Source organism: Ictidomys tridecemlineatus, chromosome 16 (assembly GCF_052094955.1).
Source record: "Ictidomys tridecemlineatus isolate mIctTri1 chromosome 16, mIctTri1.hap1, whole genome shotgun sequence".
Taxonomy (NCBI): Eukaryota; Metazoa; Chordata; class Mammalia; order Rodentia; family Sciuridae; genus Ictidomys; species Ictidomys tridecemlineatus.
The window spans coordinates 39,801,708-39,826,468 of record NC_135492.1 but is presented as its reverse complement, the minus strand read 5'-3'; the positions used below and the strand labels follow the sequence as shown (position 1 = coordinate 39,826,468).

At 47.9% G+C, this 24,761-nt stretch overlaps 2 protein-coding genes across 9 annotated transcripts in view; one reads left to right on the top strand and one right to left on the bottom strand.

Annotated features, from left to right (window-relative positions):
- The window catches only part of Atg7 (autophagy related 7), a 239,697-nt gene extending 218,572 nt beyond the window's left edge, over nt 1-21,125 (top strand). Inside the window, exon 19 of the mRNA XM_005333795.5 lies at nt 20,857-21,125. Within this exon, the coding sequence (XP_005333852.1) occupies nt 20,857-20,889 (33 nt within the window). The 3' untranslated portion in view covers nt 20,890-21,125. The remainder of the gene's footprint in view (nt 1-20,856) is intronic.
- Nucleotides 21,126-21,806: 681 nt separating this feature from the next.
- Nucleotides 21,807-24,761, bottom strand: part of Vgll4 (vestigial like family member 4) — a 138,221-nt gene continuing 135,266 nt past the window's right edge. For all 8 annotated transcript variants that reach the window (XM_078033470.1, XM_021731993.3, XM_040290950.2 and 5 more), the window contains one exon: nt 21,807-24,487. In XM_078033470.1, the coding sequence (XP_077889596.1) occupies nt 24,219-24,487 (269 nt within the window). In that variant the 3' untranslated portion in view covers nt 21,807-24,218. The remainder of the gene's footprint in view (nt 24,488-24,761) is intronic.

Here is a 24,761-nt window from a genome sequence, read left to right as displayed (position 1 = left end):
CTCAGATGTGGAGGCACCACAACACCCCATCCACAATGAGTAAACCAGAGTGCAGTGCACTAGGGCCCAAACAAAGGAGGAAGGAGGACAGACAGCAGAGTCTGAAGGAAGAGTTGGAGTTGCTCTGGGAGATGGAATCAGTTAGTGATGGAGAACAGGAGCTGCTGTCCCAAGAGACGAGGGTAATGACAGCACAGTCTGCCTGGGTGGGGTGGAGGGATCTAGTGATGTGTGCAGCGTGGACAGCACAGTGGTCAGGACAAAACCGACATGCAGTCAGCATTCAGTCATGGGGTAGGGGGCTGGGCTTGCTCATGTCTTTGTTGCACCCCTCCCCCACCTGGGGTTCCTTCCCTGCATACACGCTGCCAACCTGGAGAGGGGTAGGCTAGGCCAAGTGGGGTGGCTAGAGGAAAGGACCAGAGACCAGAATACCCTGAGGGGAACTTTTGGGCAGAGAGCAGGGAGCAGAGACTATTGTGGTGATGCAAGGCGTTTATCTGGCGCTACTGCCATCCTGGGTCTGAAAACTGCCCCTGGGGTTGAGAGGCTGGTTGGCTGGAGCTTTTTCAAGGTGGTGGAGCTGTTTATCCCAGCCTTCTTTTCCGGCTGACTTTCATCATCACCCTAAGTGTTCATTTAAATTCAGCAAGGCCAGTGCCAAGGAAAACAAAGAAAATGATCTTAGTGGTTATTTATATTGTAAACCTCTTCTGCAGTGATTTTTCTTCTCAGTCCAGCTTGCAATCATTTATGAAGAAAGATAAAGTGACTTTTAAGTGTGATTTTTAAAGAACAGCTCTTGCTTTCTGTTATTCTCCCATTTGGGTTTGATGCTGCTCACAACATGAACTTCTGTTTACCTTCCTCTCAGCGCAGTTTGGGACCCCTGAGAAAAATCTCTACTCTACAGACAGTCAGTTGTTGCAGACAGAAAAGCAGAGGTCTCTTTTCTGAAATGACTAAAAAACTGTCATTAACCACTGTTTTCTGAGAAGTTCGAATGGATGGGAGGAAATCCACACAGCTGATTCTTTAAAGATGTTATTTTTTGAAGCCACAGTTCTTTTTTTTTTTTTTTTTTTTTTTTTTGCTCTTAACTAAAATGTAGCCTTCTGAGCTCAGAGTCTGTTGTTTATCAATTTAACAAAGAAAAAGGGAAGTGAAAGAAACTGGAAGCAGAAAAGTAGTTTGTTTATAAAAATGGTGTTTAAAAAAATATTTATCAAGGGAAATAACTAGCCTTTCTTTTTTTGCTTTTGACAATGTAAGTTTTGGCCAGTTTTTAAAACTGGGAGCTCATCTTGAAGCCCGAGTTTCCCACCATCAGAAATACACAGCCAAGAAGGAAAAGTTGGGAACCTTGACGCTTCTGTCTGGAAAAGTACTGCCCAGGGGCGTGGGCACCGTGGGCTCCTCTTCCCCAGGCAGAAGCTCATCCAGCTGGCATGATGGGGCCCTTCAGCCCTGACCTCAGCCTTGTCCACCTACTGAGGTGTTCAGTCTGAGCAAGACAGGAGGGTGACACTCCAGCCACTCTAGTGAAAAACCCCCAGAGCCTTAGCGCTGTGCCCCACTGCTGTCAGTCAGACCATTCTGATTCTGTGGTAGCAGCAGATGCCCAGAAAGTGAGGTCTCTATGTTTAGGCCTGGGCACGGAGTTGCCAAGGTAAAGAAAGACACCATCAGTGTGGCCACAGAATGCTGTTGGTCTTGGAACCGATGCCCAAAGCATCCGTCCTTACAGGGTCTGTTCACAGGCAGGCCCTTGTGTCGCCCCGTGGGTTAGGTGCCTTCAAGGCAGCTCCTAACAGCCCAGGCAGTTTGGAAGGCAGCAGGAGCCCTTCCTGGATGACTGACTCTCATGTGGGTGGCTACGTGCTGCCAGGCAGGGGCCGCTTGCCCTGCCTTCCTCTGTTGTACTGAAGGGAGCTGCCTGCATTCTTGGTTAACAGGACATGTCACAGAGTCTTTATGGCCCAGCCATGTCCACTGGCTCATCTTCTCTTGCGCAGATGTCACTTGGGCCAAAGTGAGAAGCTACTCCCTCCTGGCTGAGCCTTCTGGGCCTGTTGACAACTTGGCAGCAGTTAGTATTTCTCTACCTTGGGACCCCAGAGCTTGCCTTCCACACCTGAGAAGGTCGGCTCCACTCAGCAGCTTTTTCCAAGGCTTAGTCCATTTGCACATTCCTGTCTCAGGCTCATGGAGGCCCAGTCCCCACCCAGAATCTTCTCTGACTTTATTTTTATTGCTTTCTGTACAGAGCCTCTCCTTGAGCTGGCATTCAGTTCCCATACTGCACATTCTTGCCCCAACTCTGCCAAGTAGTCCCTTCCTTCTATCCCCTTGTGCATTACTTCCTCCTAGACATTCTGTTTGGGGACCTTCCCAGAGGCCATGTTGGCATTTCTACTGGAAGATTCCATCCTTCAGAGCCTAAATCAGACTGCCCCCTGCAGAACCTTAGCTAAGGACCAAGCTACCCACTGTATCCTCTCTGTGTCCAAGCATGGATACCCTGCCACGCATTATCCAAGTGCCCCTTAACTCTCCTGGTTCAACTGAAGACTTGCAGAAGGATTCATCTTTTTCTTCCAGTGACACCTAGCTAACACTCAAGTTCCTGAGGTGGAGACCTCACTTCTATGATTCTCAGACCCTCCAGTGTTGCCCTTTCTCAGAGCCAGTAGAGATATGCTTCCACAGCAAGAGTAGGGACCAAGCAGGTCTCTGAGCTGGCTTGCGCTCTCAGGTTGGGGGAGGTTGACAAGGTTGGCCCTTGACTTGGGGGCATTTAGGCCAGTGAACTGAGAGAACAGTGTAAACCCTCTGTAAGGACCCAGCTCATCGTGGATTTGACATTCCAGGTAGAGGTCCCTCTGAGAGGGGTTTGGCCCTTTCTCTCCTGGAATATGCAAGGCCAGACTCCTTGGAAGAGGTGCCCGGTGTTTGGGAGAGCCATTCTCAGTTCCTGGCTTCCTGACAGCCTTCCAGAATATTTGAGAACTGTCCTGAGTCCACAGCTCCTTTAGCTTCATCCCCTTGAACTAACAGATAAAAACATTAGCCCTTTTCTTTAAAAGAATAAAATAATAATAACTTCTACAGATCCCAGAAAATAAATAAAACCCAGGCTTCATTCCCAATAGGAAAGAATGAGAGAGGGGACAGCTCCCCACCAAAGCAGCTTCCAGGCTACACAGTAGAGCCACAGGGCCCAGAGCCATAGTTTGGCAGAAATTTAGAAGGGCTGTCCTAGGGTTGAGTGAGCAAAGTTGGGGGGAAGCAAGAGGTTTCTAGTGGGTTCCAAATAGCTCATTAGGGACAAATTGGGCAACAAAATAATTGTCTTTAAGGACTGCTTTTTAATAAGAATAGGTATTCTGGGGCTGGTCCACTTAACCCCTCTACCAACCTGCGTTCTGGAAAAGGTGCCACTAGCCTCGGAGGAGAAGATAGCTGAAAGCCGCATGTCCCACCTTGCCAGCATCCTGAACTAGAAGCTTCTCTCTGACTCTTTTTGTTTTGTCTCAGGATGGAACCTAGATCTGGGGTCAGGGCTGAGTCTTCCCAGGCTCTCTCCCTCGGACTGCAGGTTTTGGAAGAAAGCAAAACTTCCGTTTCCCAAGTAGAGTGCAGAATTTCATTCACACCTAAGGGAGGATGTTTGTGTTCCATGAGGGTCACCACCATCTGTTTTTAAAGTCAAGGTTCCTGTAAGTGCACTTGGATGGGGGAGTCCAGAGGGAGCTGGCCTTCTCACCTTGGGATCTGCAGGCCTGGACCCAGCAGTTCTGGTCCAGGCCAGGCCAGGCAAGGACCACCCTCATTAGCTAGAGCTCCAGGCCCAGCTCCCCAGGAAGTGCCCCCTCAGGTGTCAGTCTCCCCTTCTGTAACAGCGGGGCAGAGGCATGGGAGGGAGGAATTACCACATCTGAAATTTTAAGATTCTGATCTTATTTACAATCAGCCTATTGAATCTACCTCCAAAATATAGGAGATGGGTACACACCCTTCTCCATTTCTGCTGGAACTGCCCATCACTCCCCTGATCTTGAGGCTTCCTACTTAAGTTCGGTGGCTTAGAATAAACCTGGAGTCCTTATCGTGGACCCTGTGATTGCAGGCCTCACGTCCATCTGCCTGGGACCTTTTTCCACACAGCCACCTGCTCTGTGGCCAGTCCCTGCAGAGTACATCCAACGCCTCCCTGCTGTTGGGTCTGCACACCTGCTGCTCCCTCCACCTTGAGCCGCCCGCCCTTCCCCACTCTTATGCTCCTTCCCACCTCTCAAATCTCAGCTGTGACAGCACTTGTACCTCCAAGAGGCTTGACCCCAAATCCCTTGCTAAAGTGTTCCTCTATTACTCCACTTCTCACTCCAGGTTTACTTTCTTTCATGGTACCAAGACATTTGCAGCTGTTTGCTTGAGTGAGTGGGTTATGTGTTGTCTCTTGTCACCTCCACTAGAATATGGACCTACTTTGAGTGGGGACTGGCTGAAGGCATGAACCACATCTGCCCAGTCACTGCTGAACAGCTAGAGCCTAGCTTAGCACCTGGCATACAGCAGGTGTTTCATAAATGGAGCACTTTATATCCATTGACTCATTTAATTGTCAGAACAATGATGCCATTTTTGTCTTCACTTGTTCAGATGATAAAAACATAGGCACAGAGAGATCAAGTAAGTTGCCCAAGATCACACGGCTAGTAAGTGGCAGAGTGGAACACAAAGCCCAGAGGTCTGGCTTCAGAGGCAGAGCTCTGAACCAGGGCGAGAGGTGTGCCACATAGCTGAGAAAGAACACAAGGGACAGTAGTGTGCCATCTTCTGCTAAAAATAGTGGGGAATATAACTGGAATGAGATAAAATATCAGTGTAGTGTAATATAATATGACTGTTCCGTAAAATGACTGGGGTGTTGCTTTTGTTCTTAGGGGGTGAAATGAGCCCCACTTTAGGACTGCCCACCCTCTGCCTTCTCAGTTTTGGAACCCAGGGTTTCTCTCATGATATTTTTGTCAGTTATTATAAATGTGTATTTACTATCTGTATTTACTATCCCATTTTTAGTTTTAAGTTCTTCTCTGCTGAATTTTTGAAAATCAAATTTATTAAAATAGACTAGAAAAAGAACACAGTGTATGAAAACATGTACATTTCTATAAGTTTGGACAAATTTTCACATCTATGGAACCACTTCCACATGAAAAATATAGAAGATTGCTATCATTCCCAGAGGTGACAGTTTCCTGGGTGCCCTTCCTGGTGAGCCTATTTTCCAGCTCTAGGCAGCCGGGAGCTGCTTTCTGTCTGCACAGGTGAGATTATTTTCTGGAGTTCCATATAAACAGGATCACGCAGAAGGTGCTTTTTCTGACTTCTTTTGCTCTGTTTTGGAGATTCATCCATCTATGTATCAGTCATTTGTTTTTTTAGGAGCAATACCCATGGTGGCCGGGTCACATGGTGGCCTTTTAAGGAACCTCCACATTCATTTCCATAGTGGTTGTACTAATTTACAATCCCACCAACATTGTGTTCCTCTTCTCTCAGTCCTCTCCAGTGTTAACTATTGTTTGTATTCTGGATGGCTGCCGTTTGCCATTCTAACTGGAATGAGATAAAATATCAGTGTGGTTTTGGTTTGCATCTCCCTGGTTGCTGAAGTTGTTGAATATTTTTTCATATATTTGTTGGCCATTTGAATTTCTTCTTATGAGAATTGTCTGTTTATTTCATTTTCCCATTTATTGACTTATTGACTGGATTTTTTAATGAAATTCTTTATTCTGGATATTAATCTTATCTAGTTTAAAAAGATTTATATTCTGTAGACTCTCTTTTTACATTGTTTCCTTTCTCATGAGAAACTTTTTAGTTTGATGCCATCCCATTTATTGATTCTTGGTCGTATTTACTGTGCTTTAGGTGTCCTATTCAAGAGGTCATTGCTTAAGCTATATGTTAGAGTATTGCCCCTGTATTTTCCTCTAGCATTTGCCAAGTTTCTCATCTAATTCTGAGGTCTTTGATCTGCTTGGAGTTGACTTATGCCAGACGAGAGAGCAGGATCTAATTTCATTCTCCTACATGTGGATATCTAGTTTTCCCAGCACCATTTGTTAAAAATGCTGTCTTTTCTCCAACAGAGGTTTTTGATGCCTTTGTTAAGGATAAGATGACTGTATCTATGTGGGTTTGTCTCTGTATCTTCTCTTCTCTGCTATTGGTTTATGTATATTTCATGCAGGTTTTGTTCCTAAAGCTCAGCAGTATAATTTGAAGTCAGGTATTGTGATTCTTCCAGTATTGCTTTTCTTTTCTTTCTTTTTTTTTTTTAATTGCATATAGATTTTTTAGAACTTTTTTCCCCCTAGTTATCTATAGAATGTCCTTGGTATTTTGATGGGGTTTGCACTGGATCTGTAGATGACTTATGGCAACTGGCCTTTTGACAATATTAATTCTTCTTACCCATGAACATGGGAGGTCTTTCCATCTTCTAGTGTCATCTTCTATTTTTTTTTTCAGTGTTCTGTAAGTTTTACTTTAGATGTCTTTTACCTCTTTCATTGATGTTCCTAGGCTTTTTTTTTAAGGCTCTTACAAATGTAATTGTTTTCCTGATTTCTTTTTCAGTAGATTCATTATAGAAAAGCTATTGATTTTTGTATATTGATTTTGTATCCTGTGAACACATGAACATTTGGGGAACATGTTTTTATAAATACAGCTTCTACTGACTATATAAATCTTTGTGTGACATATGCTTTCTTTTCACTTAGCACTGGAATTGCTGGATCATCTGATGTAGGTATATGTTTAATTTTTTCAGAAATTGTCAAACTAGCTAGGTGCAGTGGCACACACCTATAATCCCGGTGGCTCTGGAGGCTGAGGCAGGAGGATTGCAAGTTCAAAGCCAGCCTCAGCAAAAGTGAGGTGCTAAGCAATTTTGTGAGACCTTGTCTCTAAATAAAATACAAAAATAGGCCCTTGGAAGTGGCTCAGTGGCCTAGTGCCCCTGAGTTCAATCCCGGTACCAAAAAGAAATTGTCAAATTGGTCACAGTGGTGCAGGGAGGCTGCGGCAAGAGGATCACTTGGTTCCACAAGTTCAAGGCTAATCTTGGCAACAGAGCAAGACCTTGTCTCCAAAAAGAAACTGCCAGATAATCTGTGAAAGTAGCTGTTGGCCGCTCCACATACCTCTTATTTCCAGCCATTTGAATTGGTAGATGGTATATCTTGTGGTCTCTGTCGCAATTCTATTTTGACAGTGTGTTAAGCATCTTTTCATGTACATATTTGCCACCTATATGTCTTCTTGTATCTACTCTTCTCATATCTTTTGCTCATATTTTCACAGGCTATGTATCTCCTTCTTGGTTGTATGTTCTCTGGACCCGAGCCTTTTGTCAGATACACATATTGCATACATTTTCTCAATGTCTTCAGCTTCCCTTTTTATCCTGTCTTTCTCTTGTAGTGCTGGGGATTGATCCTAGGGCCTTACACATGGTCGGGTAAGCACTACACCCTTGAGCCACATCCACAGTTCTTTTTAAAATATTTTTGAGCTCTCCACTTCTTGATCACTGTTATATAAGCTGCTTCCATCCGCCACACACTCTACCATGATGTTCGGCCTCATTTTGAGCCACAAGAAATGGAACTCTGGTATTCTATGGACTGAGACCTAAACCCTCTAGTAAACCTTTCCTCCTCTGTAGTTGTTCTAGTCAGATCCTTTAGTCACAGCAGCAAAAAAACTGACTAAAACAGAAATTAGTATAGAGAAATGGGGTCATTGCTGTGACTAATTGGATGTAGTTCCAGAGTTTTTTGAGCTTTTTGGAATTCATGGGAATAATTTTAATATGTGTAGCAGTGAAAGCTGGAAATTGCTTCAGATTGTTGTAAGTAGAGGTTAATAGCCAAGTCTGGTGTGAGCTTAGAAGACAAGAATGCCAAAAGGACCATGGATGGTGAAGAGAGGGCTCAAAAGGATTCTGTACCAGTATATGTTGAATACTTGTAAATCGCTTTTAATTTTCAGGAGCTCACAATATAAGATTGTCTTGAGCTTCAGAGAGAGATTGGGCTTGAACTTTGAGCAATCTCAGAACTGTTGAGACTTTGGGAACTCTTGGGTTGGACTAAATATATTTTGCATTGTCAGACGAGTGTGAGCTTTTGGGGCCAGAGGTGTGATGTTATCATATAGATGTGGTATTCCCCAAAAGCTTAAACATTTTTTTAGATAGGGTCTTGCTAAATTAAATTACCCAGGTTGGCCTTGAACTTGGGATCCTTCTGCTTCAATCTGCTGAGTTGCTAGAATTGTAGGTGTTCACCGCCGTGTCTGACTCATTTTCTTTTTTTTTTTTTAATATTTTTTTTAGTTGTAGATGGACACAATATTTATTTTTATGTGATGCTGAGGATCGAACCCAGTGCCTCACACATGCAAGGCAGGCGCTCTACCACTGAACTACAGTCCCAGCCCTCATTTACTTAATGATGTTTTTAAGAGAGAAAAAAAGTTGAATTTCAGTGAGGTCCGATTTGTTTTCTCACTTATAGTTCCTGCTTTTGGTTTCCTAAGAAATCTTTGCCTATCTACCAAAGTCTCAAATTTTCCTTTATGTTCCCCTGAAGAAATGTTATAGTTTTAGCTTTTACATATATATCTATGTTTCACTTCACATTAATCTTGGATGTTGTATGAGGTAAGGGTGACCATTTTTTTTTCATTACGTGGTATTTGTTCAAATGAACAAACAGGGAAACAAAGGTGATTCCCTGTTGAATCACCTTTGGCACCTTGGTTGAAGCTCAGTTACCCTGTGAGTTTCATGTTTTTGTTTTTGTGGTGCTGGGGATGGAACCGAGGGCCTTGTGTGTGCAGGGAAGTGCTCACCACTGAGCCACACCCCAGCCCTCTGTGCTCTGTCCTTATCTCGCTACCACACTGTCTGGTTTCTATAGCTGTAGAGAAAGTTTGGGGGTCAGTGTCTCTTATTCCATGGCCACTGATGGTCAGCATCAGTGGCAGGAACCTCAGGACTCCCTGCAGGGCAGACAGACGTTCACACAGGACTGACGGGCATCCCCATCCTGAGATTCTAGGCTGATCAGAATCATCTTTTCTTACCAAGTGAAGTCTGTGCAAGTCCACATCCTACATTCACGCCACCTTGGAGCTCTGGGCTCTCTAGCTTTCCTTCTTTCTCTGGGCCTCTCTCTGATGGTGACCCCAAAAGCCCTGTGAGGTAGAGAACAAACATACAGAAGGCTCCGCCTCTTTTAAGTTTTCTAAGGAACTGAAAATCAGAACTATAATGGAAACCATTCTGTGGCCTCCAGTGCAGCCATTTATCTCAATAACCATTTCATTTTAAATGTGGGCCAAACATATAAATCATATCTTGAAAGAAAGTATGTTGGTGCCACGAAAATTACCCTGTATTCTTACCACCTAATTTAAAAAATGTGTTTTGAAGCTTGGGAGAAAGCAAAGGAGCCTGGGGCCTAGACACCCTTCTCCTACATGTCCCCTGCCTTCTGTTCATCCTCAAAATAAATCCATGCCACTCCCCAAACTCCATGGAGAGTTGAAGCCCAGCACTGAGCAGCATGCCCTGTCTTGGGTCGCAGCAGCAGCTGCTGCTCTTGTTAAGGTCACTCACTGGTCCTTAGGACTCAGAGACCAAACCAGGCTGCTCCCCACCAAGCCTTGGACTTGACTCAGTCTGGTCTCGGAGCTCAGTCAGGCCCTCTAGTTGGGGCAGTGAACTCTCCAGCAACTCCTGGGGGTTGGTGCTCATTTAAGGACATTCCCTGGAGAAGGCTGCTAAATATAGCAGGGCCCTGGGTCCCATTTTCCAGACTAGTAACAGGAGGGACTTGGAGTGGACTGTTGCTTTGTGGGGGGCCTAGATTCCAGGGTCTTCTGTCTAGAAACCTCACTAAGGAATCTGTGGCTAAAATGCCAGCCTTGCGCCTGGCTTCTCTGCACTTCCTTGGGAGGAAAACTGAAGGAAACAGCAGTTACCCCATCTCTGCCTTGGGCCACAGCCCTGAGCTTCCTGTAGCGTGTTCCCCCAGGTCCTAGAGGTACAGGATCCTCACTCTTCCCACTGCATTCATTTTCTGATCATGAAAATAATATGTGAACATGTTTTTAAAAATAAAAATCAGGAATAAAATTCACACCCAGGATTAGAATTATCACATGAAGAAGGTCCCCAGGAGTTCCCAGAAAAGGGGGAGAACTTGACTCAGGACAAATGGGGTCCTTGACATATAGAGACAGAAAAGAATTTCAGCATGTTTCAGAAGAGGCACAGAGATTTTTTTTTATTTTTTATTTTTTTAAGAGAGTCAGGAATACACATTCAAGGGAGAATGTGGGGCATGTCAACACTGAGAGGTGTGCTTTGAATTCCCAGTTTCTCTCTCAAAGGAAACCTGGTGGGGGTGGAGGTGACATTAGTCTGATGATCTCAAGATGCTTTCTGGTGGTCTGGTCATTCTCAGAATGGGTCTCTATTATCTGATCAATAGATAACACCAGAAAGTACCTAAGTTACAGGTTTCTTAAAATATCACATCTCTTTGTTTAATCTACCTGTTGGTTGGCTAATTGGCAGTGAACTAAGTAATGATCATAAGCGAATGATCTTATGGTTAACTCTTAAGATTTATGGGTTTCCCTAGAGTTCAGGAGTGACCAGCCTGGGAGAGCGACTAGGCTCGCTTGGGAGTGACCGGCCTGGAATGGTATGGGGAAGTTCAGATTAATTTCCTTGTCCTTCCTTTATGTCTTCTACCTATTTTTTATTTCTCCTGCCTCAGTATTTGTTTCTTCTTTCCTTCTCCTTTTTTTTTTTTTTAACTGGGATCAGATCAAACATGTAACTTTGTCTTCTCTGCACTTAACACACTTTTGAGCATTTTCTCAGTTAAAACTTGCTCCAAAGGAGGTCCTGCCTAAGATTCTGTCCTATGCCAGGAGCACAGCCCAAGCTCTCCTAGGTCTTGGTAGGGCAGGACTTGAGGCCCCAAGGAGAAATGGGGAGCAGGAAAAATTACCAGGAGGGTCAGAGCAGCCCCAGGCCCATACAGCCCAGGTCAGAAGTTCTTCTTTCCTGGCCATGGTCCATGCTACATGCCTTCTCCCCATCCTCACCACAGAGGGCCCTGGCCTCAGAGCCCATTGTTCCCCCTGGTGGGGTGGTGGCAACAGCAGCCTCTCCTCAGAGTGTGTCTGCCTGGACCTGCTCCTCCATTTGTTCTTCCCCAGCACCACAGCTGCTCTCAGCAGCCTGTTCTCCACTCTCAGCCCCACTCTGCTCCTCCTTTACGATGGCACCCCTGGGCATCCCCGGCAGGGCACACCCCATCCAGGGCACACCCTAGGTCTTGCTGTGTTTCCGGTCTTAGTTTCATTCCTGGGAGTGGAGCCCCAAAGTGTGGAATTACTGAGCATGAACCTAATTGAGGAAATGCAGCCTAGAGCCTGGGCTCCTAGGCCATTCTTCCAGGCCTAGCCCAATGTCAGCTTAGTGTCACCTAGCCCAGTGCCCTTGCTGGTGGAGAGGAGCATGGGTGGCAAGGGAGCCTGCAGTGTGCAACATCCAGTGCTGGTCCCCTTGCTGTGCCTTTGATCAGCTTTGCAGGTATATTTCCTCCAAACCCCACTGAAGAGGCCCCCCATCCTGCCAGTGTAAAGCATTTCCTTTCCCCCTTTTCTCCCCTCATCCTTAGCAGCCCTATTTCTGTTTTACCGGCTGCCTTTGCTATGACTCTTCTTTCTAGTAAAACTCTCCCCTTGTTCCTAGATCCCCCTGATTAGGGGGTGTCAGGTCACTGTACCTGAAGCCCTGAATTGGTGGCACCTGTAGGGCTGGGAATGGGAACAGCTGAGAGAAACTTCTCCACCAGAGGACTAGAGCCAGGAGTTGCCCCAAAAGTTCTGTTCTGCCCCCCACCCCATCAGCTTGCACCAGCCCCAAACCTCGGCTGGCTTTGGAGCTAGGGACCCTGGAGAGAAGAGGTCAGGTCTTAATCCCTCTCCCAAGGTTGGTAGGAGGCATCTTCCAAAAGGGAGGTGCCAGAGTGGTGGTGTGAGGCGGGGGGGCCCAGATCCCACCAGAACAGAAAGGGGGAGAAATCACTTGGTCCCCTGAAGGACAGGCCTGTGTGTAGGGGGTGAGCGTAGGTCAAGTCAGCTGTTGACAGGCAAGGGCACCAGGAAGTCTGGAGGGGGTGGGACTCCCTTGCCACCTTGTCTGCCCTTCTTCTCTGCCTCTGCCTGTCTTCATCTTGTTCACTCTGTAAGGCCTGTCATCTGCAGGCACCAACAGGCCTATGCAGTCCACACCAGCCACCCTCACCCAACAGGCAGATGAGGACCCTGGGGCCCACATTCAGTGCCCACTCTCATTCTGGACTTACCGTGAGCGAGCTGGCAGCCCTGCGTTGCTCAGGTCTCTGTCATGCTCCAGGCAGGAATCCATCACCCAGTAGTCATAACCTGGGCCTTACCCAGCAGCCCCAGGGCTTGGCCACGTGTTGCACAAGTAGCCGAGGTCTGGCCTGGACTGGCCTGGCCACCTTCAAGGCTCTGCCACCTGGGGGAGCCCCCAGTTGATCCGAGTAGAGCATCCTTTCTGAATACCACTGAACTAAGCACAGGAAGTGCCCACCCCTCTTTATTCCTGTGGCCTGGCTTGGGAACAGCTCAGGGTGGGGCTCAGGAGAATAAAGGTATCAGTGGTCTCGGGCCCAGACTTCCCTCAGAAACATGGTCCCGTGTGGACGGGAACAGCACCAGAGGGCTCACATAGGCCCAAGAACAGCCGGAGTCACTGATACCTGGGGGTCAGTGCACCCATTTCACTTGAGGCAACAAGAGCCTACACAGTGACTCTGGAGCCATCCCTGCCTCCCATCCCCCGGCTCCCAGCTGGCCCAGACCCTGCAGCCCGTACTCTGCTGCACCCCCAACCTGACCTGTCAGACTACTTCCTCCCCATCCCTACCTCTCCACAGACCCAGCCTAGGATGTCATGGACCAAGCACTAGCCATAGTCCATTGTGCGTTCCCTTGCAAGCCCGTCTTCTCCCTCGTCTTTTGGGCTCTGCTTGGGTTCCTAGTCCCAAGTAGCCCTGCCTGGCCCAGCTTTCCTGGGAATGTGTCTATCTGCTGCCTTTCCCCCTGAATCTTGCTTGGAATCATTTCTGGGGGTCTCTCCTCTTCTTCTTCCCTGGTTCTCAGGTCCAGGTCCTAGCAGTACTGACTATGGGCTCACAGACTAAGGGTCAGTGCCTCCCCACAACTTAGTCCCAAAGGTTTGAGGAAGATATTGACCACCTAGACATGCAGGAAATGAAGGCTACACCTCCCTCTGGCCTCCTCTACCCACGAAGTGGTTGGTGAGGGGTGGTGCACCTGAGAGGAGGAAAGAGCGGCTATTAAATGTCCTTTTGGAACAAAATGGGGCCTCCATTCTCCCCAGGGGGACTGAATCCTGCCTGGGAGGTCTGCTGTCCACCTTCAAGGCTCTAGTCCAACGTCTTCACCTGTCCCGAGCCAATGCCCAGGCCCCCAGGGAGATCACACCTGGGAGGACAGCTGCAGCGAGGAGGGGCATCTGCTCAGAGGCCTGGAGAAGTCTAGATGCCTCCATCCTGATATTAAAACAAAGAAAGGCCAGAACCCCCTTTCACAAACTGTGGTATATTTAAAATGTTTACATTTAACAAATGAGTACTTTTAACACACATAAACCAAAATATAATTGTGTCATTCACAAGGTAATTACAGTGTTTGTAAAAGAACCTTAGTTTGTGGCAGGCTCCACGCAGTGTGGTCCAGAAATTGAGTGTGAGTTGAAACTGTGACGCAGAGCTCCTTCCAAGCGCGTCTTTCTCATTTGGAAAGAGGTTACACCTTGAGGCCCTGAGGCCTGTGTGGTCCAGGACCAACCTCCTTGGGATTGGAAGGGCCCTTTCCTCCTCCTCCAGGGTGATGGCCCAGCTCTGCTTCCTTCAGTGGTGGGGCCATGACCTGAGAGGGTCACATGGGCCCAGCCCACCCAAGGGGGCCAAGAACTGCACAGACTAATACCTGCCATCTCTGGGTAGGAGGCAGAGGTGGGGACCCCGGAGCCAGGACACTGCCCTGGGCAGATCTGCCATCTTGTTGGCTTGGGGACCACTTACTGAGCATCAGCATAAGAGGGAGTGATTGGAGCAAGAATGTCACGCTCCAGTGACACACTTCACATCCTCAGTGGGTTGTATGCAAGGAATTACGTTTAATTATAAGGAAATGATGAGGTGAGGTAGAGAGACACCCCCCTCACCCTGTCACAGTGCTGTCATCTTCTCTGTAATTTCCACCCTGCTATCTCAAGGTAGTGGTGCCCCTGTCCTGGGGTCATTTAGATGTCCACGTGAAGGAAGGACTGGGCTATTCTGTTGCGTGGATGGTGGGTGTACATTTTACTTAACCATTGGTTGGTAGATATTAGGTGGTTTCCACTTTTTTTTTACTGCTGTCTATTATGCCATGAATGTTAGTGTGCAAGTGTTTGTGTGGATGTGTTTTCATTTCCCTTAGGCAATTACTTAGGACTGGGATTGTTGAGTTGTATAGTAACTAATTTTCTTTTATGAATTGCCAGGCTATTTTCCAACATGGTCAGACTGTTTCTGCATTTCTAAAAGCAACATCTAAGGCTCCATTTTGTCCAGATCCTTGCCAACACTTGTTTTTATTTGCCTTTCTTGTGGCCGTCCTAGTGGGTGTGAAGTGGTGTCTCTTATTTGAGTTGCGTTTGCCTGGTGACTAACAATATTCCGGTACCTTTTCTTGGGCTTCTTGGCAGTTCATGTGTCTATCATTGGAGAAGTGTCTATTCAACTCCTTCACCACTCTATTTAACTGGGTGGTCTTTTTCTCACTGAGCAGCAAGACCCTTATCGGATCCATGATTTGCAAATATTTTCTCTCATTCTGACTTTCTTAGTAGTGTCCTTTGAAGTAGAAAAGGTTTTCATTTTGATGAAATCCAATTTCTTTGTTTTTGTTACTTGTACTTTTGGTTATTTTTCTTTTTTAAATTTTTTTACATACTTGATTCTATAGTGAGAAGTTTGCTCGGTTCCATTCCCACTCACCTCTTTCCCCTTTTTCTTACAAGGTGGCATACCATAGTTGCTCCACATTTCCCCCCCCACTAAAAAAAATTCCTGGAAATCAGCCCATGTGAGCTGATTGAACTCTTATTCGTCCCTGTGTGGGGTCACAGCAGTCCAGGTGTGTATGTGCAGTGAATGGTCCCTCGGTAGGTTCCCTATGGAGGCCCTCTCCAACTGTGTCTAGTCCTTTACTGTCGCAAATCACACAGTGAAGAATAATGACCTTTTGTGACATGGAGGCGTGTCTAAGTATTCTTAAGACAGTCTCCTGAAAGTGAAGCGGCTGGGCCCAAAGGTAAAGCACAAGTAATTCTGTTGGGTGGATCTCTATTCATGTCCACCAGCAATGCGTGTGAGTGCGCCTTCCCACAGTCTTGCAGACAGGACGTGTTGTCCAGCCGTGGGGTTTTGCCAATCTGATAGGTATGGAAATGTGCTCTCAATGAAGTTAAAAAAAAAAAAAAAAAAAAAAAACTTGCTGAGATACAATAAATTGCACCCATTAAAGGGCATAGTTTGTTGGGTTGTGACACATGGTGTACTTTCTGTCACCATAGATTAGTTTTGCCTCTTCTGGGGTTTCGAATAAATGAAACTATCCAGGATGTAGTATTGAAGACAGTGTACACAGTGAAATGATCGCAACCATCATTTCTTGGTAAGACACCTCAGGCTCTGGTAGCAAATTTCTTTCTTTTTTTTTTTAAGAGAGAATTTTTAAATATTTATTTCTTAGTTTTTGGGGGACACAACATCTTTGTTGGTATGTGGTGCTGAGGATCGAACCCGGGCCGCATGCATGCCAGGCGAGCGCGCTACCGCTTGAGCCACATCCCCAGCCCCGCAAATTTCTATCAATAATACGATGGCAACTACGTCGTCGGTCTGTCATCGTGCTGTGCGTGGGTTCACGAGGCTTATTCATGCTGCATGATGGAGCCCTGTACCCTTTGACCAGTGCTGCCCTGTTCCCTCCCTCCCTCCCTGTGGGCTGCTTTGACTCAGGATAAAGATGCCATCATGTGCATCAGTAATTTGTTCCTTCCATGGGTAGGCAGTGCCCATTTGTGGTGGCTTCCAGTCACTGTAATAACCCCCCCTCCACCCCCCCGCTCCGAGGCAACCAACCTATAAAGAGAAAAGGGCTGTTCTGGCTCACGTCAGCCGGCTCTGTTGCCTTGGGGACTGCACTGAGATGGCACAGCATGGTGGGAACACCCCACAGGGCAGTCTGCTCACCTTATGGTGAGGATGCCAAGAGGAAGAGGAAGGGACCAGGATCCCACTGTCCCCTTCAGTGGTCTGCTCCCCATGGTCGGAAGGCCTCCCACTTCTTAGAGATTCCGCCATCTCCTAGAAGTGCCATGCTGGAGACCGATCTTCTAACACATGGGCTTTGGGGGAACATTCCAGAGCCATGCTGTAGCTCCATTGTATGGATATTCCAGTTTATTTCTTCTGTTTTCCTATTGGTGGCCACTTGAGCCAGTTTGTTTGTGCCCCCTGGGAAGGAAGCTGCTCTCAACATTGTCGCACAAGCCTCTGTGGACTTGTCTCCCCTTGGGGTAAATGGGAGTTTAATGGCTGGGTCACTGGGGAAGTGTGTTTGGCTTTATGAATCACCAGACCTTTCCCAGAGTGGTTTTGCCATTGCTTTCCTTCTAGCAGGGTCAGGGAGCCCTGCTTGCTCTGCACCCCACAGAGAGCCCGCTGCCCATTGGTTTTGGTACAGGTGCTGTGCAGTGTCCCTTTGGGGTCCTCCTCTGCATTTCCCTAAGGACGAAGGTTGATAAGCACTGGTGGCCATTTTGGGTCCTCCCTTGCGGAATGTCTGTTCAAATCTTTTGCCCAGTTTTAAGGAAAATCAGTTTTGAGTGTTTAACTGAAGATTGAGAATTCTTAATTGAAATCCTTCCCATAGACATCGTAGACGTTTTCTCCTCGCTTGTGACTTTCCTTTGCCTTTTCATTTCTGATGTCTCTTTCAAAGGCCAGATGCTTCAATTCCCGTGAAATGCATGTCAGGTTTTTCTTTTGTGTCCTAAGAAATGTCTGCATTTCTGTTCTTAAGAGTAAGGTTGAGCACGTTTTCTTGTGTGAGAGGGTCATTTGTCGATTTTTCTGTGAACTGTTGACATCCTTGGCCTTTTTAAAAGTCAACTTATTGGTCTTTTCCTCTTGATTTCTGAGAATTGTCAATTAGGGAGTAGTGGTGGCCCTTTCAGGTATGTTTTCTCCTGGTTTGTAGTTTGGGTTTTTTTTTCCCCCCCCTTTTATTACTCTGTTTATTGGGTCTCCCATGGAAAAGTACACACGTTTCTTCAGGGGCAATGCACCCGTTTTCTTTCTTATAGGCTCAAGTTCACAGGGCTCCCCCCTCCCACATTGTAAAGGAAGTACCCATTTGCGTGCCCATGGCTTTGTTTTCTTTAACACTGAGATCTCTGTTCCGTTTGGAGTTGATGCCAAGATACAGCAGAAAACATGGAATCAATTTTTATCTTGTTTCAAATTACTAATTCTCCCCATTTATTTGAAAGTCCATCTTTTTCTAATGATTTGAGCTCCCATTCTCCAAACCTTCATGGTGAAATGCTAGCTTTCTGGATGTGCATGGATTCTACATCCTACTGTTTTCACTCTGTTCTAGTTGTAGCTGTTGTCATAGCAATGCCTCCCACTCTTGGTTTTGGAGACTTTGATGCTGTTTGCCTTGACTTGCAAACGTGGAGCAGGGGAGCCATCACTGTCCATCTTACCCAAGTTTTATTAGGATTCTTATTTTTTTCCACAAAACTTTAGAACCAGCTCCTCTAGCTCCAGAAGAAATAGTTGTTGATTTTTAAAACTTCTACTTTCACTTGGGAAAACTTGACTCTTTACTGATGTTGACTTGTCCTGTGCAAAAACAAGGGGTGTTGCTCATTTGTTCCAGTTCACTTTTGTCTTTCTGAAGTTAAAATTCTTGGGCTTGCTGTAGGAATGTTCTGAGGGGTTTCCCCCCATATAAATTTTGCACATTTGACATCAGGGTTATTTCCCAGCAGCTTATCTTTTTCACTGCTTTACCTCTTTCATTCTGCTTTTGAACTGGACATTGTTCACACATGGGGAGGGGTTGGAACTTGCTAATTTTATGATGCCATCTTAAGAGTTCTCTTGCCATGTCCACCTAGCATTTGTTTTCTTGGATTTTCTAGTTCTTTAATATTTTCTGCACAAAGAGATTATTAATTTCTCCTTTAGAAGGTAGACTTTTTTTTTAAAAAAGCTTTGTATCTTCTTTTAAAACATGTAGTACCAATTTACACCCCACCTGTGGCCATGTGTCTTCTTACCAGCATTGAGTATTCACATTTTGAAAATCTGTGCCAATTTACCTCAACCTTCCTTTATTAAGAGGACACCCACGGCACCTCTACCTAGGCTAGGCCTTGTACTTGGAACTAAGGACTCGGGAAGGCAGATCTCAGCCCTTTCAGGGTCCATGCTCAAGGAAGAGATGAAGTCTGTTTCCAGGTGTTGCCTTTGTGCCTGGTGAGGGGGAAGGCCAGGGTGCTCCACAGAGCCTGTCCCTGCTAGGGAGCTGGTTCTGGAAAAACCCCATGCAGTTATGTAAAATCCACCACCCGCCAGCCCCCCTGCTCCAATAAGCCCTTTGGGTGTCCCACAGGATCCTCTGCAGCCCAGGCTCAACAGAACAGCCCTACTGGCCAGCCCCTTTGGGTGGTTAAATCTGTCCAGGAGCAAGGGGCCAGCCAGACTCCCTCCCAGCCCACAGCCACCTAGTCCACATCTCCCTGGCCCTGCATTGGGGGGGGGGGGCACCCCTTCCCCATAGCTAAGCTCTGACAGTAGATGAAGAAGTGGTCAGAGGATGTCTGGATGCTCTTGATTTCCCATAAAGTTTGTCCTTGGCCCAGAGTGTGAACAGCCCTGCCCACCCACTGGCAGAGTGTGCCATTCAGTGGTACCCAGCCTGCCCTAGCTGGTGCCCTGAAGAGGCTGGGCAGAAGGTCCTAAAGCCTCAGTGCACAGGGCTCTTCATTCTCCTTCCTCTTGGCCCGGTGCCTCTGTGCCCCCTCCTCCATGCAGCGTGCTCAGCCTGTTCCACACACCACATGCATGCTCCCAGCTTGCCTGTTGTGTGGTCCTGGGTAAGTTGTATTGCTTCTCTGAACTGGTTTTCTCCTGGACCTCACAGGCAGGTATGAGGAGGGCAGGAGGGCAGGAGGGCACATTCACTCCAGGTCTGCAAAGTGCCTGGCACAGGGAGGGCTGCATGATTGAGTTCACTGACAGTCAAGAGTGGCTGAATGATGCTGGCAAACCCTCTAGTGACTCAGTCTCCCCAATCAGACCTTCAGAACCCATAGATCAGGTTCCGGGGCTCAGCAGTGCAGCCTCTGTTGGAACTGGGGCCCCTACTCCACCCCAGGGCGTGTTTCTAGCTGGTGGGAAAATTGCACCAAGAAGCAGGTCCCAACATGACACACTGGGGTCATTGGACCCCACACTGCCCATTCATTCATGGTGCTGGTTCGCCAGCATTGGGATCTCACTCTGCCACCCACCCTCCTGTGCTCAGGCAGTGGGCCTGTGTAGACATGGAGGGGCAGGAGAGGGTCACCCGCTCCCCCTCAGCCCAGGAGGGAGGAAATTTCCCTCTATTTATTTTCCACATCCTTGCCTTTGAAAGGCAAGCTGGTGTGGCTGTTTACCTTGGCCAGGCCTCCCCGCTCCCTGGGCCGCCCCATGTAAACACACTGTTCATCCTGGCAGCTCTGCTGGGGCTGGGGGTCTTTTGCAACCAGTTGTAAGGATTTTGAAAGTCTGGAGGCACAGGTTTGGGGACCAGCCTCCAGGGAGCCAGGGTGCTGTACAAAGCCTCAGCCTGCTCTCCCCCCACCCCAGGGCCATGGGTGCTTCATGGCCAGAGTCGCAGGGAAAGTCTAGCCTGTGGGGCTGGCAGGTGGGGCCTCCACCTCATCCCTCCTTCCTCTTCTCACTGTGATGCTACAGCAGAGCACTCCCCAAACTCACAGCATTGGGTCAGACTCAGAAGAGTCTTAGGCTCCCCACAGACAGTCTAGGGCGCAAGGCAGGATCTGGCTGTGTCCAAGGTCCTCCCCAGGCCACCTCTGGGCCTGGCAGGAGTGGAGTTTGCTCTTGAGCAACAGCAGTTGCCTGGCATTCGCTGTAGAGTCAGCAACTGGACTAAAGTTGACTGGACAGTGGAGCCGGCTGCCGGGCGGGAGGCAGCCTCCTGACGTGGGATGCATCTTATGGGCCACTAGGCAGGGCTTTCTGCAGCCAGCACCCCACAGAGCTTACCTTACTGCCTGTGGCTGGGTAAGACCCTCTGGTGGAGTGATGAGAGGGTAGCAGCCTAAAGTTGCCACCCTCCCCATTCACATCCGAGTAAGACCCTGGGTAAGGGAAGTATAACTCCTGAGATTTGATTCCTTGTACCAGAAATGGGGGGTCAGTGCCTCAATGACAAGGGAACCAGTGTGGGAGGTGCAGAGCGCTCTGACTGCAAGTAGGAGATCCTTTTGTCATGACAACAGCATCAGTGAGTACCATCTGGCAGCCCAACACCTCTGCTAAGCGTCTCCCCTTCTCCATGCAGATCTGGGACATGAGCGACGATGAGACCATCTGAACCAGCCACGCCTCGTGTGGAGCCTGATTCTCTCTCTGGCTGAGGCCACACTCAGTCACTGGAGCAGGACTGTCACCCCAGACTGATTCTGGGCTCCTGTCACCTCCCTGTTCCCTTTCTTCCTGAAGACTGGGGTGCTCCCTTTGCTGCCAGCATTCTGCATTCTCATGGGTCACCATTTCCCCCAGCTCTGACTTCAATAATAACCTTGGCTTTGGCACAGCCATTGATCTGGGGCTCTGTTCCCTCCATGTGAAGTTCTTTTGGGTTTTGTTTTGTTTTGTTTTCCTAATGTCACAGGATCCTTCTGCTTTGGCCCTCAGAGGTAATAGTAAGGACTTAGGAATCAACTGGTGAAGTGGGAAACCAGCTGTTGCCCTGAGCCACTGTAAGGAGGCAGCATCCAAGTTCCCAGGGTGCATTGCAACCCCCACTGTGGTGTTCTGCCTTGGGGGGGGGGTGTCTCCTCCACCTCCTAGTCGAACACCTTACCGGTGAGGATTGGAACCTTTTTGCTCAGGCTTCCACAAGCTGGGGGAGAGTCCTGGGGCCGATCTAAAGAAGGCAATTTGGCTCCCTTTCTCCCCCTCACCTCAAGGGTCCTCTCTGCGGGGTGACTGTCTGTGCATCTACAGTAAGGTAGGCTGGTTTCCCCCTCCATTCTGATTTGCACACTGGTGCAGAGCCAAAGGAACCCCTAACACTTTATCTGGGTTCAGCTTCTGACTTAGGCCTAGAACCAAAGTCAAAATGGAGTCCAGGGGTACCTCTTACAGCAGCAGGATTTCCACAGAGACTTAGAAACAACACTTGACCTAAAGTAGACAGTCAAGAAACTAAAAATTACCTTTATTGGGACTTCAGTGGTGCACAGCCACCACACTGTTACCCAGGACTGAAGAGCCACACGTACAGCCTGTGGTTTAAGAGCACTTTATTATTGTTCTTAAGGCTACTTTTAAGTACAAAAAAAAAAAAAAAAAGATGGCCTGCCAAACCTTTTTTTTCTTCTTCTTCCAGGAAAAACAGGCCACAGAGAATGGTATATTACAGATTTACAAACATGGAGAGAAGGGGCAGAACGCACCGCGGACAGCGCGGCCCTGGGGAGAACCTCGGAGCCCCTTCTCAGGGAGGGTGCTGGGGAAACATTTGGTTTTCCACTGCTCCCTCTGCCCAAAGCCCCCTCCAGGGAACTGCCTATCCCAGATAGGTCAGCGCACCGGGGACCCGGCCACCGGCACTGCCATCCCTCCCAAGTGACGACCCTGTGCACCGACAGAAGTGTCCGAGGTGGGTTCTCCGCAGAGCCCATCCGCGGTGCGGTCGTGTTCCTGTTACAATGCTCAGTAGCCTGTAGCAATAACAAACTAGTGGCTATTAACGCAGATGCAGTGTCCTCATAGAATAACTGTGTGCCTGCACTTTACAGACAAAATCTACAACAAAAAAAGATCAACTTTTTTTTCCAAACAACAAAAAAATGAATGATTACGATAGGAAATGGGGAAAATTAAATAGCTACATATCATTAACAAATTAATTGTTCTTCAAAAAATACCTACAAATTTCTCTGTACATTCTTTACGCACAGCGTAATGATGGTCTTAAAGTTACCTATATAAAAAAAGTGTTTCTCAACAATTTTTCTCCTACAGAAAATATAGGGGCCCAAATGCCAAAGCTTGGAAGCCCAGTAAAGTGGGAGTGAAATGTGTGCAGAGGCAAGAGGAGAAGGGCTTTTCTTCCACTTTTTAAAGGCCTGCAGCCACCCTGTGACTACAAGAGCCAGTCCCCAGAATGCAACAGCTAACCTGTATTGTTCTCCTCCTGGCAGCCAGCCTCAAGGCTCCTGTGTGAAGGAGTCCATAAAGCCTTGGATGAGGTGGCCGTGTGCATGGCGTCCTGAGCCCTCCAGCAGGCCAGGCCAAATGCAGCACATTTGAGGGGTAGGGGAGCAGAACAGCTCATGGACCAGGAAAAGCAGCTGTGGGGTGTCCACAGCCATGTCTATCCCGCTTTCTTCTAATTTCTAGTTAGTAGCCATTAATATAGCAGACGATAATAAATGTGGCAATAAGTGTATAAAGTCAGGAATGTATACTGCCTGGGCCCCAGCATGCAAGGAAGCATCAAAATACCTTATCACAGATTGTCAGCAATCTGCTGTTCGGCCAAGGGAGGTGGAAGGGAGCAGTCTGCGCATCCGGGGAGTTGGAAGATGCTCCCCTGGGAGCTCGTAAAAGCAGACAGGATGCAGAAAACCAGTGACCGTGTCAGCTCTCGGTGCAAACCCTGGCCCCCGACACGGTGGCCCAGCTGCTCCAGTGAGCCTCCCTCGGGCCTGCCAGCTGTCCCCAGCCCTCCTTGCAAGTAAAGTGAGTATCAAATACAAATCTTAGAGTACAACTGTACCAGCAGTAAGTATATCTAGGACTGTAACTGACAAAAATAAACTAATTCTGAAAAGAAGCTAGTAAGTAGTAAGGTTTGTGTTTACTGTCTATACAATTAATAGAAACCAGCTATTTTTTTTTCTCCATTAAAACATGCGTCATGGTTAAAGCACTCTGGAATCCTCCCACCCCGGCTCGAGCCTCACACACCGCAGTGTTCAGAAAAGGTAAATGCCCGTGATCGGTGGAGTCTGCAGTCCCGTTGCAAGCACCTGAAATCTAGAGAGAAAGACCTATAACCGGTATGAGACTTCCCCTTCCAAAGCAGTTTTGTCTAAATTCGATAGCAACAAAAACGCACAAATGGTCGGAAATGTCATCCTTGAACCCTTTGTTCTTCAGCAGTTTGCCCTCAGAGCACTCACGTCTCGCGGAAAGCTGCCAGACAGGCAACTCAGTCCTCCAAAAGTGCAAATCAGACATGGCAGTTCTCTTCAAGTATACACGCGCGCACACACGGACCCCCGAAACCCGCCATGGAAGCTGAGCTGCGCTCGAGAAGCAAATGGAAGAAAGCATAAAGCATCTGGGTCCCCAACGTCGTCATGGCTTGTGACTGAGAATGTGCGCCACAGAGTCTGGGCCCCGGCAGGCCTGCATCAGAGGTTTCTTTGGTAACTGAGGCAGGAAGTAAAGATGCTACATGAGACAGATGTTCCACACGTCGTTCCTGCTGCCACATTTGAGGCCCCTTATAGAAGAATACCAAGCAAGTATGAAAACAGAAAAGAAATCCCAACAACATGGTTTTTGCGAATAAACCATCCCTATCCCTCCCTCCCCACCCCAATTTTTTTTTTGTTTTGAAGCACTGACTGTTCAAAGCTCAGGCAAACCATGCAGATCCACGTGCTGCCGGAGGGTGGCATTCCTTCAGGAGACCACGGATGGGGAGTGGCTGTGGCTGACCATGTGGGCAGAGGGGCTGGCCGGTTGGCCCCTGCGTGAGGCCGACTCGGGGCTGCTGGATGCACCATCCTTGGCTGCTTTAATCTGAAGCCATGTGTCGCCCAGAGCTTTGGCAAAGTGGTCATCCACGGAGCCCGTGATGGACACAGAGTTGGGTGCTGGTTCGGGCTCCTTATAGTTCTTCCCCAGGCTCCTACGGAAGTGTTCCTCCACCACAGGATCACAAGTGGTGGCTGTGAGGAAGCAGGAGAACAATCAGGACAGGTCATCTGTAGAGCACCATGGGTCACCAATAGGGCTCTGGGGCGGGCCCCCCTGCCCTCCCCACTCTGTTGCTGGGCACGAGGACAGGATGCTGCTCTGTGATGTGCCTGCACGACAGTGGCCATGTGGCAGTAAATGAGGACTCTGACCTCCCCCCGACTAGAGCACGAGGTCACGGAGGGCCAGGAGCAGCACACCGCTGCCTCGAGCTCTGCACGGTGCTGGGTATGTATGTGCTCAAGG